The sequence below is a fragment of the Leptodactylus fuscus genome, chromosome 4 (assembly GCF_031893055.1).
Source record: "Leptodactylus fuscus isolate aLepFus1 chromosome 4, aLepFus1.hap2, whole genome shotgun sequence".
Lineage (NCBI taxonomy): Eukaryota > Metazoa > Chordata > Amphibia > Anura > Leptodactylidae > Leptodactylus > Leptodactylus fuscus.
In genome coordinates, this window is record NC_134268.1 from 219,034,090 (window position 1) to 219,048,502 (window position 14,413).

The 14,413-nt window shown below is 44.3% G+C and overlaps 1 protein-coding gene across 1 annotated transcript; it reads right to left on the reverse strand.

Annotated features, from left to right (window-relative positions):
* Positions 1-1,400: 1,400 nt before the first annotated feature.
* Positions 1,401-11,364, reverse strand: SYF2 (SYF2 pre-mRNA splicing factor). The gene is made up of 7 exons (XM_075269900.1): positions 11,288-11,364; positions 6,938-7,039; positions 4,806-4,931; positions 4,608-4,725; positions 4,282-4,372; positions 2,539-2,637; positions 1,401-1,796 (listed from the first exon to the last, which is right to left on the reverse strand). The coding sequence occupies exons 1-7, from the start codon at positions 11,339-11,341 to the stop codon at positions 1,631-1,633; spliced, it is 756 nt and encodes a 251-aa protein (XP_075126001.1). The 5' UTR covers positions 11,342-11,364; the 3' UTR covers positions 1,401-1,630.
* Between the last annotated feature and the right edge of the window lie 3,049 nt (positions 11,365-14,413).

Below are 14,413 nucleotides of genomic sequence, written 5' to 3' on the forward strand. Positions count from 1 at the left end.
CCTCCCCTGTGTAGCCTGCACATCTATATACAGGCACCAGTACCGGACACCATGTGCCATAAGAGCCCAGAGAAAGACCCCGTCAAATATACCACATGTGGACTATGCAAGAAAACTTTCCACTGCATGTGAACTAGACCTTAAAGGGATCCCATCTTTGGACACCCTTTTTTTTCCTGACTAAACACGTAGGAATAGCCTTAAGAATGTCTATTCTTCTCTTAGCGTTTAGATGTCTTCCTTGCACCGCCGTTCGGCAGAAATCCAGGTTTCCTTCGGTATGCAAATTAGTTCTCTCGCAGCACTGGGGGCGTCCCCAATGCTGCGAGAGAACTCTCCAGTGACGCCTCCATCTTCTTCTGGAACTCCCTCTCTCTGTGTCTTCTTCCGTCCCTGGGTTTCAATCTTCTAGGCCTCGGGCAGAGCCGATTGCGCATGCTCAAGCCACAAGAAAATGGCCTCTTACACAGCTTACTGATTAAGCGGCCATTTTATTGTGGCCGCTGGCATGTGCAGTCGGCTCTGCCCGAGGCTTAGAGGATTGAAACCCAGGATGGAAGAAGACACAGGGAGAGGGCGTTTCAAAATAAGATGGAGGCGTTGATGGAGATTTCTCTCGCAGCACTGGGGACGCCCCCAGTGCTGTTTGAGCGCTGAGGACTGCCCCCAGTGCTGCAAGAGAACTCATTTGCATATTGAAGAAAACCGGGATATCTACCGAACGGCGGCGCAGAGAAGACATCTAAAGGTAGGAGAAGAATAGACTTTCTTAAGGCTATTCCTACGTGTTAGTCAGAAAAAAAGGGTATCCAATGATGGGATCCATTTAAAAGGATTCTCCTACCAAAGATACTTATCCACTATCCGAAGGGGTCCCAGAGTCCCCTCTATAATGGAACAGACCACCACCACCCCCATGCACTTCTATAGGACTGACAAAGATACTGCCGGAGGTCCTAGAGACCCTTTATCCTCTGTAGTAAGTGGAAAAACCTCCAGCACTGAGACCACAGGTGAAATATGAGGCGGGGGGGGGGGTGTTAACCACATGTTAATTTTACCAACAAAAAACCTGAAATTTTCCCATGGACTTAAGAGTGGGAAAGCCGTAAAAAAAAAAAAAAAAAATATTTTTAAAAACTACATCTGGCCCCACAATAAAAAAAGAAAATTTGGTATCGCCATAAAAACAAAACCTGTAAGAAAGTTGTGCAACTGCAGTTTTTCTTTAATTCCACCCCGGTCTGAATGATTTTTACCACTTCCCCTGTACAGAATATTGAATGAGATCATTACAAATTACAATTCGTCCCGGCCACAGCAATTTTTGGAAAGTGAGGCCATCACCCACCAGTCATCACAAGGGATAGAAATCATGGCAAGCTCTATCTCTACAAGCGATGCCCCTGAAGTGCGTGCGCCACCTGCTGGTACAGGGCATTATGACTGACCTACAATATTCCTGCGTGTAGCAGGACGCCGGGATCTCGCAGGCTCTGAACACGTCCACTCACTTTCTGGGATCACATTTATTATAGTCATTTCCGTATGTACAAAGCAGAATATAGAAAATATATAAAACACAAGACAAGTCCGAGACGTCTTCGAGACGGCGCCAGGGGGGACCCTACTAGACAGCAGTGCCTCTCTCCAGGTTCTGTTTGATCTCGGCCGTGTACTTCCCATAAAACCTCTCCGCCTTCTTGTTGAATTTGGCATTCCTCTCGTTGATGTAGTCGATATCGGCATCGTCGTTGTACGCACGGCGGCGGCTGTATTTCTCGCGCTTCTCAATTCTGCAACACGAAAAAAAAAAAAAAACTTATGAAGGAGATTACAGATTCACTGGGATCTGCTGCAGCGAATTCAATGAGAGATGTAGAAATGTCTAAGCAGTGAGCGCCCCCTAGTGGTGACTGCAGGAAGGAGGAAACAACGGTACCAGTTATTAGGATGTAGGTCAATTCTTCTCAGTTAGGTGAAGCTCAGACTACATAATACCAGCAGACACGGCCAGGTATGTCTAGGATCTACCCGGACACAAGCTGCACATATAGGATCCTCCCATCCATTACTGCGCAGTGAGGTTAAAAGGGGTTTCCGGCCCCAAATCCAGTTTCCATATTGATGATCCAGCCTAAGGAAAGGCCATCAGTATATGACCTAAGACGTCTGAACCCTACAGATCAGCTGATGAGACACTAGAGGATGGGGAGTGCCCCCGTCCTGGTAATAGGCCTGTCACAGCAGCCCCGGCCCTATTACTTGTATAGGAGCTGCACACTCTCCCTGTCCACTAGCAGCTTCTGGCATCCAGAGACCGGAGTAACTACAGATCCGTGTGGGGTCAGGGTGTCTGATAGATCATATACTGATGGCCTATCATGTGGCTACATCATCAATATAAAGACTCAATCTGGGGCCAGAAAACCCCTTTAATATTGTGCGGTGCACTAGGATAAAGCGGAGGGAACAATGATAGATACACGGAGCCTGCAGAGTCTACAGGACAGAACAGTAATAACTATAAGAACTTACTGTTTCTCCAGGTCAGTGACCATTCTGTCAACCCCTTCCTTGGATGGGACGTGCGTGCCGTGATACAGGGAGTCAGATGTGGGGTAAAAGAGTTCACCACTGTAATAAGGGACAAAGAGAACAATGTCATATATACAGAACACAAAGAAACATGAAAGCCTGGGATTAGAATTCCAAAATTACGTATCATTGGTACATACAAAACATTATATATAGGAAATACATTTCATCCTGTATTATACTCCAGAGCTGCACTCACTATTCTGCTGGTACAGTCACTGTGTACATACATTACATTACTTATCCTGTATTATACTCCAGAGCTGCGCTCAGTATTCTGCTGGTACAGTCACTGTGTACATACATTACATTACTTATCCTGTATTATACTCCAGAGCTGCGCTCACTATTCTGCTGGTGCAGTCACTGTGTACATACATTACATTACTTATCCTGTATTATACTCCAGAGCTGCGCTCACTATTATGCTGGTGCAGTCACTGTGTACATACATTACATTACTTATCCTGTATTATACTCCAGAGCTGCACTCACTATTCTGCTGGTACAGTCACTGTGTACATACATTACATTACTTATCCTGTATTATACTCCAGAGCTGCGCTCACTATTCTGTTGGTGCAGTCACTGTGTACATACATTACATTACTTATCCTGTATTATACTCCAGAGCTGCGCTCACTATTCTGCTGGTGCAGTCACTGTGTACATACATTACATTACTTATCCAGTATTATACTCCAGAGCTGCGCTCGCTATTCTGCTGGTACAGTCACTGTGTACATACATTACATTACTTATCCTGTATTATACTCCAGAGCTGCGCTCACTATTCTGCTGGTGCAGTCACTGTGTACATACATTACATTACTTATCCTGTATTATACACCAGAGCTGCGCTCACTATTCTTCTGGGACAGTCACTGTGTACATACATTACATTACTTATCCTATATTATACTCCAGAGCTGCACTCACTATTCTGCTGGTACAGTCACTGTGTACATATATTACATTACTTATCCCGTATTAGGCTGTATTCACACTGAGTAACGCTGGCGTTTTTTGTGTTTATTTTTGCACATAGCGCCGCGTTAACGCCGCGTAGCGCCACACTATTTTACGGTGGCATTGACCGGCGTTAACGCGGCGCTATGTGCAAAAATAAGCACAAAAAACGCCAGCGTTACTCAGTGTGAATACAGCCTTATACTCCAGAGCTGCGCTCACTATTCTGCTGGTACAGTCACCGTGTACATACATTACATTACTTATCCTGTATTATACCCCAGAGCTGCGCTCACTATTCTGCTGGTGCAGTCACTGTGTACATACATTACATTACTTATCCTGTATTATACTCCAGAGCTGCGCTCACTATTCTGCTGGTACAGTCACTGTGTACATACATTACATTACTTATCCTGTATTATACTCCAGAGCTGCGCTCACTATTCTGCTGGTACAGTCACTGTGTACATACATTACTTATCCTGTATTATACTCCAGAGCTGCGCTCACTATTCTGCTGGTACAGTCACTGTGTACATACATTACATTACTTATCCTGTATTATACTCCAGAGCTGCGCTCACTATTCTGCTGCTGCAGTCACTGTGTACATACATTACATTACTTATCTCCAACAGCAGAATAGTGAGTTCAGCTCTGGATAATCCAGGCTCCCTCAGTTTCTCTGTTCTCACATTGCTCTGTACTTACTGTTTCTCTCGCTCCCTCTCGTACTCCTCCATGTCCGGTCTGATCTGTTTGGTCAGCCTCTGGTATTGGCGCAGTTGTGCTGCCGCATAATCTGTGAAGCAGAATTGATGGTTCATGTAAGACTGTAGAAGCCCCTGGTATATGGGCGGGATATCAGGGGCCGCTGTTATAGAGGGCCACACTGTGTATAAAGAGTCTGCAGCTCTCTCTGTACAGACAGGATATATCCAGGGGCTCAGGGTGGGCTAAATGACTAGTAATACCCCCCCAGGCCCCTAGGGGTCACTGAGCAGGGCTGAGCCTGGCCTGTATGTGATATGACCCACCTGAGAATCCCATGTCGGGGTTCTTCTTCTTCCTCTTCCTCTCCCAGCGCTCTGCATCATCGGCGCTGATCTCCAGCAGCTTCGCCCTCTGATAGTCCACACCATTAGCGGCACATTCCTAGGACGCAGCAGAGACGGCGGTAAGTACCTGGGCAGGATGTGACGGGGCCGCCATGTCCACGCTGCCGTCCTACTTACCCTCTTCTTCTCCTCCTCCTTCAGCTCCCACTCCAGACGAGCCTTGCGGGCCTCCCAGTTGCTGGGCAGCTTCTGCCTCTTGTCTTCCTCCACCACCTCCTGGTGATTCAGCTTCCGCGCCTCGTTCTGTAAAGTGACCAGACATAAGGAAGGGTCACTGCGAAGGTTAACCCCTAAAGAGCCACACTGGGTCTCAGAATGGGTCACCTAAATGTAGTGATCCCTCCCCATGGAGGCTGCAACCGATTTCACATTTATCTCTAGAGATCAGTCCCCCTTGAATGAGACTGAGCTGTGATCAGACCATGTGATCAATGAGTGTGACGTCACAAGGCCAGTGAAGCAGAGGCGATGGTCAGGAAGGGTTAATGCTGCTGATCCGCATGGGGTCACTGCAGTCTGATCCCCAACTGAAAACCAATCCAAAGCTCATCATAAGAAATAGTCTCAGAAAACCCCTTTATATAAGTAACTTCCACTATACGGCAGGTCCATAGTCACCCCGAGCCCGCCCAGTATATATTATACACATTATGTAGCCGGCCCGGTATATATTATATACACTATGTAGCCGGCCCGGTATATATTATATACACTATGTAGCCGGCCCAGTATATATTATCTATACTATGTAACCGGCCCAGTATATATTATACACATTATGTAGCCGGCCCGGTATATATTATGTACACTATGTAGCCGGCCCGGTATATATTATATACACTATGTAACCGGCCCAGTATATATTATACACATTATGCAGCCGGCCCGGTATATATTATATACACTATGTAGCCGGCCCGGTATATATTATATACACTATGTAGCCGGCCCGGTATATATTATCTATACTATGTAGCCGGCCCGGTATATATTATCTATACTATGTAGCCGGACCGGTATATATTATACACATTATGTAGCCGGCCCGGTATATATTATGTACACTATGTAGCCGGCCCGGTATATATTATGTACACTATGTAGCCGGCCCGGTATATATTATATACACTATGTAGCCGGCCCGGTATATATTATCTATACTATGTAGCCGGCCCAGTATATATTATCTATACCATGTAGCTGGCCCAGTATATATTATCTATACCATGTAGCTGGCCCAGTATATATTATCTATACCATGTAGCCGGCCCAGTATATATTATCTATACCATGTAGCCGGCCCAGTATATATTATCTATACCATGTAGCTGGCCCAGTATATATTATCTATACCATGTAGCTGGCCCAGTATATATTATCTATACCATGTAGCCGGCCCAGTATATATTATCTATACTATGTAGCCGGACCAGTATATATTATCTATACCATGTAGCTGGCCCAGTATATATTATCTATACCATGTAGCTGGCCCAGTATATATTATCTATACCATGTAGCTGGCCCAGTATATATTATCTATACTATGTAGCCGGACCAGTATATATTATCTATACTATGTAGCCGGCCCAGTATATATTATCTATACTATGTAGCCGGACCAGTATATATTATCTATACTATGTAGCTGGCCCAGTATATATTATCTATACCATGTAGCTGGCCCAGTATATATTATCTATACCATGTAGCTGGCCCAGTATATATTATCTATACCATGTAGCTGGCCCAGTATATATTATCTATACCATGTAGCTGGCCCAGTATATATTATCTATACCATGTAGCTGGCCCAGTATATATTATCTATACCATGTAGCTGGCCCAGTATATATTATCTATACTATGTAGCCGGCCCAGTATATATTATCTATATTATGTAGCCGGACCAGTATATATTATCTATACTATGTAGCCGGCCCAGTATATATTATCTATACCATGTAGCTGGCCCAGTATATATTATCTATACCATGTAGCTGGCCCAGTATATATTATCTATACTATGTAGCCGGACCAGTATATATTATCTATACTATGTAGCCGGCCCAGTATATATTATCTATACCATGTAGCCGGCCCAGTATATATTATCTATACCATGTAGCCGGCCCAGTATATATTATATATACTATGTAGCCGGCCCAGTATATATTATCTATACCATGTAGCTGGCCCAGTATATATTATATATACTATGTAGGTGGAGGACTGATGTCGCCTTTTACCCTTTTCAGGTGCAGTTCTCGGAATTTTCTCAGGCGTTCCTCTCGCTTCTGTGCCGCCAGGTCTTCCGCTGATGTAGACGGCTCCTCGTCCTCCGGAGACTCCTGCAAAGAGTCCAGACATGGGAGTTATTGTGTGTAAGACGTACAGGGGGTCGCTATCACTCCCTGTTATCAGCCATTCCAAGCTGAGGAGAGATGGGCTGTAGTGTCTGCCAATGGGAGGACTGACAGGAAGTGTAACAGATCCCAGTATAACCCCATAGGCCGCACTGGTGAACTACAAGTCCCAGGGGAGCTCAACAAGACAATCTAAAGAACTACAAGTCCCAGAATAACCCAATAAAGCCTTCTGATCAGTGACAGGTTAGATTACACTCCTTCCACACCCCACCGATGTACTACAAGGGCCACCCTGCATTATACAGCATAGAGTCATCTAGGACAAAGGCCGAATACATCACTGGCGGCCTGTCTGATCTTATCTCACCTACATGGCCAGGGAATCAGGGCCTGCTGGCAGTTATAGTCCGCCACAGCCAGCAATGACCCCGGGACCCCCTCCCCCGTCCACCCCCATATACTACGTCTCCTCCCCCTGTATATACTGTACACCCCCATATACCACATCTCCTGTATATACTGTACACCCCCATATACCACATCTCCTGTATATACTGTACACCCCCATATACCACATCTCCTGTCTATACTGTACACCCCCATATACTACGTCTCCTCCCCCTGTATATACTGTACACCCCCATATACCACATCTCCTGTCTATACTGTACACCCCCATATACTACGTCTCCTCCCCTGTCTATACTGTACACCCCCATATACTACGTCTCCTCCCCCTGTATATACTGTACACCCCCATATACCACATCTCCTGTATATACTGTACACCCCCATATACCACATCTCCTGTATATACTGTACACCCCCATATACCACATCTCCTGTATATACTGTACACCCCCATATACCACATCTCCTGTATATACTGTACACCCCCATATACCACATCTCCTGTATATACTGTACACCCCCATATACCACATCTCCTGTATATACTGTACACCCCCATATACCACATCTCCTGTATATACTGTACACCCCCATATACCACATCTCCTGTCTATACTGTACACCCCCATATACTACGTCTCCTCCCCTGTCTATACTGTACACCCCCATATACCACATCTCCTGTCTATACTGTACACCCCATATACCACATCTCCTGTCTATACTGTACACCCCATATACCACATCTCCTGTATATACTGTACACCCCCATATACCACATCTCCTGTATATACTGTACACCCCCATATACCACATCTCCTGTATATACTGTACACCCCCATATACCACATCTCCTGTCTATACTGTACACCCCCATATACTACGTCTCCTCCCCCTGTATATACTGTACACCCCCATATACCACATCTCCTGTCTATACTGTACACCCCCATATACCACATCTCCTGTATATACTGTACACCCCCATATACTACGTCTCCTCCCCCTGTATATACTGTACACCCCCATATACCACATCTCCTGTCTATACTGTACACCCCCATATACCACATCTCCTGTCTATACTGTACACCCCCATATACTACGTCTCCTCCCCCTGTATATACTGTACACCCCCATATACCACATCTCCTGTATATACTGTACACCCCCATATACCACATCTCCTGTATATACTGTACACCCCCATATACCACATCTCCTGTCTATACTGTACACCCCCATATACTACGTCTCCTCCCGTCTATACTGTACACCCCCATATACTACGTCTCCTCCCCCTGTATATACTGTACACCCCCATATACCACATCTCCTGTCTATACTGTACACCCCCATATACCACATCTCCTGTCTATACTGTACACCCCATATACCACATCTCCTGTCTATACTGTACACCCCATATACCACATCTCCTGTATATACTGTACACCCCCATATACCACATCTCCTGTATATACTGTACACCCCCATATACCACATCTCCTGTCTATACTGTACACCCCATATACCACATCTCCTGTATATACTGTACACCCCCATATACCACATCTCCTGTATATACTGTACACCCCCATACACCACATCTCCTGTATATACTGTACACCCCCATATACCACATCTCCTGTCTATACTGTACACCCCCATATACTACGTCTCCTCCCCCTGTATATACTGTACACCCCCATATACTACATCTCCTGTCTATACTGTACACCCCCATATACTACGTCTCCTCCCCCTGTATATACTGTACACCCCCATATACTACGTCTCCTCCCCTGTCTATACTGTACACCCCCATATACCACATCTCCTGTATATACTGTACACCCCCATATACCACATCTCCTGTATATACTGTACACCCCCATATACCACATCTCCTGTATATACTGTACACCCCCATATACCACATCTCCTGTATATACTGTACACCCCCATATACCACATCTCCTGTATATACTGTACACCCCCATATACCACATCTCCTGTATATACTGTACACCCCCATATACCACATCTCCTGTATATACTGTACACCCCCATATACCACATCTCCTGTCTATACTGTACACCCCCATATACTACGTCTCCTCCCCCTGTATATACTGTACACCCCCATATACTACATCTCCTGTCTATACTGTACACCCCCATATACTACATCTCCTCCCCTGTCTATACTGTACACCCCCATATACCACATCTCCTGTATATACTGTACACCCCCATATACTACGTCTCCTCCCCCTGTATATACTGTACACCCCCATATACTACATCTCCTGTCTATACTGTACACCCCCATATACTACGTCTCCTCCCCCTGTATATACTGTACACCCCCATATACCACATCTCCTGTCTATACTGTACACCCCCATATACTACGTCTCCTCCCCTGTCTATACTGTACACCCCCATATACCACATCTCCTGTCTATACTGTACACCCCCATATACTACGTCTCCTCCCCCTGTATATACTGTACACCCCCATATACTACATCTCCTGTATATACTGTACACCCCCATATACCACATCTCCTGTATATACTGTACACCCCCATATACCACATCTCCTGTATATACTGTACACCCCCATATACCACATCTCCTGTATATACTGTACACCCCCATATACCACATCTCCTGTCTATACTGTACACCCCCATATACTACGTCTCCTCCCCCTGTATATACTGTACACCCCCATATACTACATCTCCTGTCTATACTGTACACCCCCATATACTACGTCTCCTCCCCTGTCTATACTGTACACCCCCATATACTACGTCTCCTGTATATACTGTACACCCCCATATACCACATCTCCTGTATATACTGTACACCCCCATATACCACATCTCCTGTCTATACTGTACACCCCCATATACTACATCTCCTGTCTATACTGTACACCCCCATATACTACGTCTCCTCCCCTGTCTATACTGTACACCCCCATATACCACATCTCCTGTATATACTGTACACCCCCATATACTACGTCTCCTCCCCCTGTATATACTGTACACCCCCATATACTACATCTCCTGTCTATACTGTACACCCCCATATACTACGTCTCCTCCCCCTGTATATACTGTACACCCCCATATACCACATCTCCTGTCTATACTGTACACCCCCATATACTACGTCTCCTCCCCTGTCTATACTGTACACCCCCATATACTACGTCTCCTCCCCTGTCTATACTGTACACCCCCATATACCACATCTCCTGTCTATACTGTACACCCCCATATACTACGTCTCCTCCCCCTGTATATACTGTACACCCCCATATACCACATCTCCTGTATATACTGTACACCCCCATATACTACGTCTCCTCCCCCTGTATATACTGTACACCCCCATATACCACATCTCCTGTATATACTGTACACCCCCATATACCACATCTCCTGTATATACTGTACACCCCCATATACCACATCTCCTGTCTATACTGTACACCCCCATATACTACGTCTCCTCCCCCTGTATATACTGTACACCCCCATATACCACATCTCCTGTATATACTGTACACCCCCATATACCACATCTCCTGTATATACTGTACACCCCCATATACCACATCTCCTGTCTATACTGTACACCCCCATATACTACGTCTCCTCCCCCTGTATATACTGTACACCCCCATATACCACATCTCCTGTATATACTGTACACCCCCATATACTACATCTCCTCCCCGCTGTATATACCGTCCACCCCCGTATACCCTTCCATCCCCCCTGCTGTATATCTCACCTCCTCTCTCTCTTCCACTTCTTTCGCCTCGGTCGCCATCTTGTTTCTGTACATAAACTTCCGCCCTCACTACGTTAAGCAGCAGTGACGGGCGCGCCTGCGTGTGACGTATATCCGGCTTCTCCTATAGTCCCGCCCCTGCATCTCCTAGCAACGAGAAAAGCTAAGATGGCGGCCGCGGTGAGTGTGTTCTACAGGGAAATAGGAAAAGTCATGAGAACAGTCTGAGGGGAGAATAATGATATAATATAGAGAATAATAGAAGGAGAATTGTATAAGAAAATAGAGAGAATAATAATATAAGGGGAATTGTATGAGGAGAAACATAGAGATGATAATAATAATAATAATAATGATATCATGTCATTAAGATAATAATATAAATAGATAAATATAGATAATAATCTGGATAATACAATGAAATAATAATATAACAAATATAGATATAATATAATGAGAATTGTATGAGGAGAATATATAGAGAAAATATACATAATAATAATAATTAATAATAATAATATAGATAACCATAATATCATCTCTAAATGACAAAAGAATAAGTGAGTGCGCCCCCTAGGGCAGAAATCACAGCAACACATACAAGTATAGACGGACACAACTTGGTAGGTTTGGCCTGACCTGCTGAGAACTCTGATAATGATCCTCAGTTATCCCTCCTGGTCGCTGTGTAATGGCGGCCGTCCGCGGTTAATCACCCGAAGGAAAATGTACCAAAATATACTGATTAAGGGAGCGTTCACACTACCGTCGGTGTCCGACATGTAGTGTCCGCTCCTAGTGTCCGCTCAAAATCTGTCACGGACACTAGGAGCGGACACTAGCTGTGTCCGTGACACCTGTCATTCACTTGAATGGGCATCGGGTGCGTTCTTTTGCACTCCGTGCCCGTCCTTCCCTGTCCGCAAGAGAAGATGTCCGACTTCTCAAGCGGACAGAAAAACCCTGAGAAGTCGGACATCTTCTCTTGCGGACAGGGAAGGACGGGCACGGAGTGCAAAAGAACGCACCCAATGCCCATTAAAGTGAATGACAGGTGTCACGGACACAGCTAGTGTCCGCTCCTAGTGTCCGTGACAGATTTTGAGCGGACACTACATGTCGGACACCGACGATAGTGTGAACGCTCCCTTAATCAAAATGAAGAAAATAAAGGACCTTAAAACAATCGCTGCCAAAGTACAAACAAATGACATAAAAAGATAAAATGGCGACGCGTTTCAGCAGAAGAATTACTGGATTTCTAAAGCCTCAACATAGTAATAATTATAATTTTGTATATGTATAATGTAGATAATGATATAATAAGAATTGGAGAGGAGAGAAGGCAGAAGGAAAAAAAGAGAGAATAATAATAATATAATAGTAATAATAAAAATATAGATCCTATTCTAAATCCTATTAATATTATAAATGTGAAAGTTTTTGAGTTTGGACGTTTGGATGTTTGTTCCTCAATCACGCAAAACCCGCTCCACCGATTTGGCTGAAAGTTTCCACAAACATAGTCACTACACTCGATTGCGCAATAGGCTACTTTTCGTCACAATAGCGCACATACGTTTGTGCCAGGACCCCCACAAACCCCAAACTCACACCACCATCTCTGCAATCTCACACACTTTGGACCATAGCAAGCCACAAAATTCATATTGCCCTCTTCAGCCTCACCCCTAACCCCACACAATCACATATACATATACTCTACCACTTTGCCCCTCACCTTACCGATACTCCAGGAGGCGCTCTTTAACGCTTTGGAGCAGCCATGTTTGCCGACCCCCACCGCTCTGACAATCCGCGACACCCCCCACCCATGTCATTACCCCTAGGCGGTCTAATAAATGCAAAAAAAAAGTTTCAAAAAGTAAAAAAAATATAAAAACAAATAAAAAGGATTAAAAATTCAAATCACCCCCCTTTCCCTAGAACACATATAAAAGTAGTTAAAAACTGTGAAACACATACATGTTAGGTATCCCCACGTCCAAAATCGCCCGCTCTACAAAGCTATACAAATATGTTTCCTGTTCGGTAAACGCCGTAGCGGGAAAAATGGTCAAAAGTGCCAAACCACCGTTTTTTCACTGTTTTGATTCAGATAAAAATTTGAATAAAAAGTGATCAAAGCAATAACATTTCCCGAAAATGGTAGAAATACAAAGTACACCCGACACCGCAAAAAAAGACGCCCTATACATCCCCGTACACGCACGTATAAAAAAGTTACGCTGTCGGAATATGGCGACTTTTCAAAAAAAAAATTTTTAACACAGTTTCGGATTTTTTAAGGGGTCAAAATGTAAATAAAACCATATAAATTTGGTATCCCCGGAATCGTAACGAAACACAGAATACAGGGGACAGGTCATTTTGGTTGCACAGTGAACGCCATAAAACCAAAGCCCGTAAGAAAGTCTCAGAAATGCATTTTTTCTTGAAATCCCCCCATTCTGAATTTTTTCCCTGCTTCCCAGTACATTATACAGAATAATTAATGGCGGCATCAGGAAGAAAAATTTGCCCCAGGAAAAATTAAGACCTCATATGACTCTGGGAGTGGAGAAATAAAAAAGTTATGGGGTTTAGAAGGAGGGGAGTCAAAAACGAAAATCAAAAAATGCCATCGGCGGGAAAGGGTTAACTTCAAATACTTCTGTCCCAAAGTCACTATGTAAAGTTTCTCACAACACCGTATATATAGCAGCTCTAATACAAAGTAACTGCAACACAAAAGTCTCACGTATTCTCTGAATTACAGCAAAAACAAGATACAAAGTTACATTTCATATCCCATACCTTATACACAGTACGAAAACCTTACCCGCGCCTGTATATACCCACTGCTACAATCACCGCAGACGAAGTCGCGGGTACCAGCTAGTAATGATATATTACAGACAATAATAATATAATGAGAATTGTATGAGGGGAGAATACAGGAGGGAAATACAGATATAAGTAACTAGCTGGTACCTGTGACTTCGTCTGCGGTGATTGTAGAAGTGGGGCAGTCATTTGATTGCAAGTCCCATAGACGGCAATACAACTGTATTGCCGTGTATGGGACATTCTGTATATTAGTATTACGGATGGTCATGGACCAGC

Bases quoted from the DNA above. Each gene is read 5' to 3' on its own strand.
- SYF2 (XM_075269900.1), bottom strand. From the start codon at position 11,341: ATGTACAGAAACAAGATGGCGACCGAGGCGAAAGAAGTGGAAGAGAGA. The intron at 4,932-6,937 runs GTAAAAGGCGAC...GTCACTTTACAG, and splicing joins GAGAACTGCACCTGAAAAGG to AACGAGGCGCGGAAGCTGAA. The intron at 4,726-4,805 runs GTAAGTAGGACG...GCTGCGTCCTAG, and splicing joins AGGAGGAGGAGAAGAAGAGG to GAATGTGCCGCTAATGGTGT.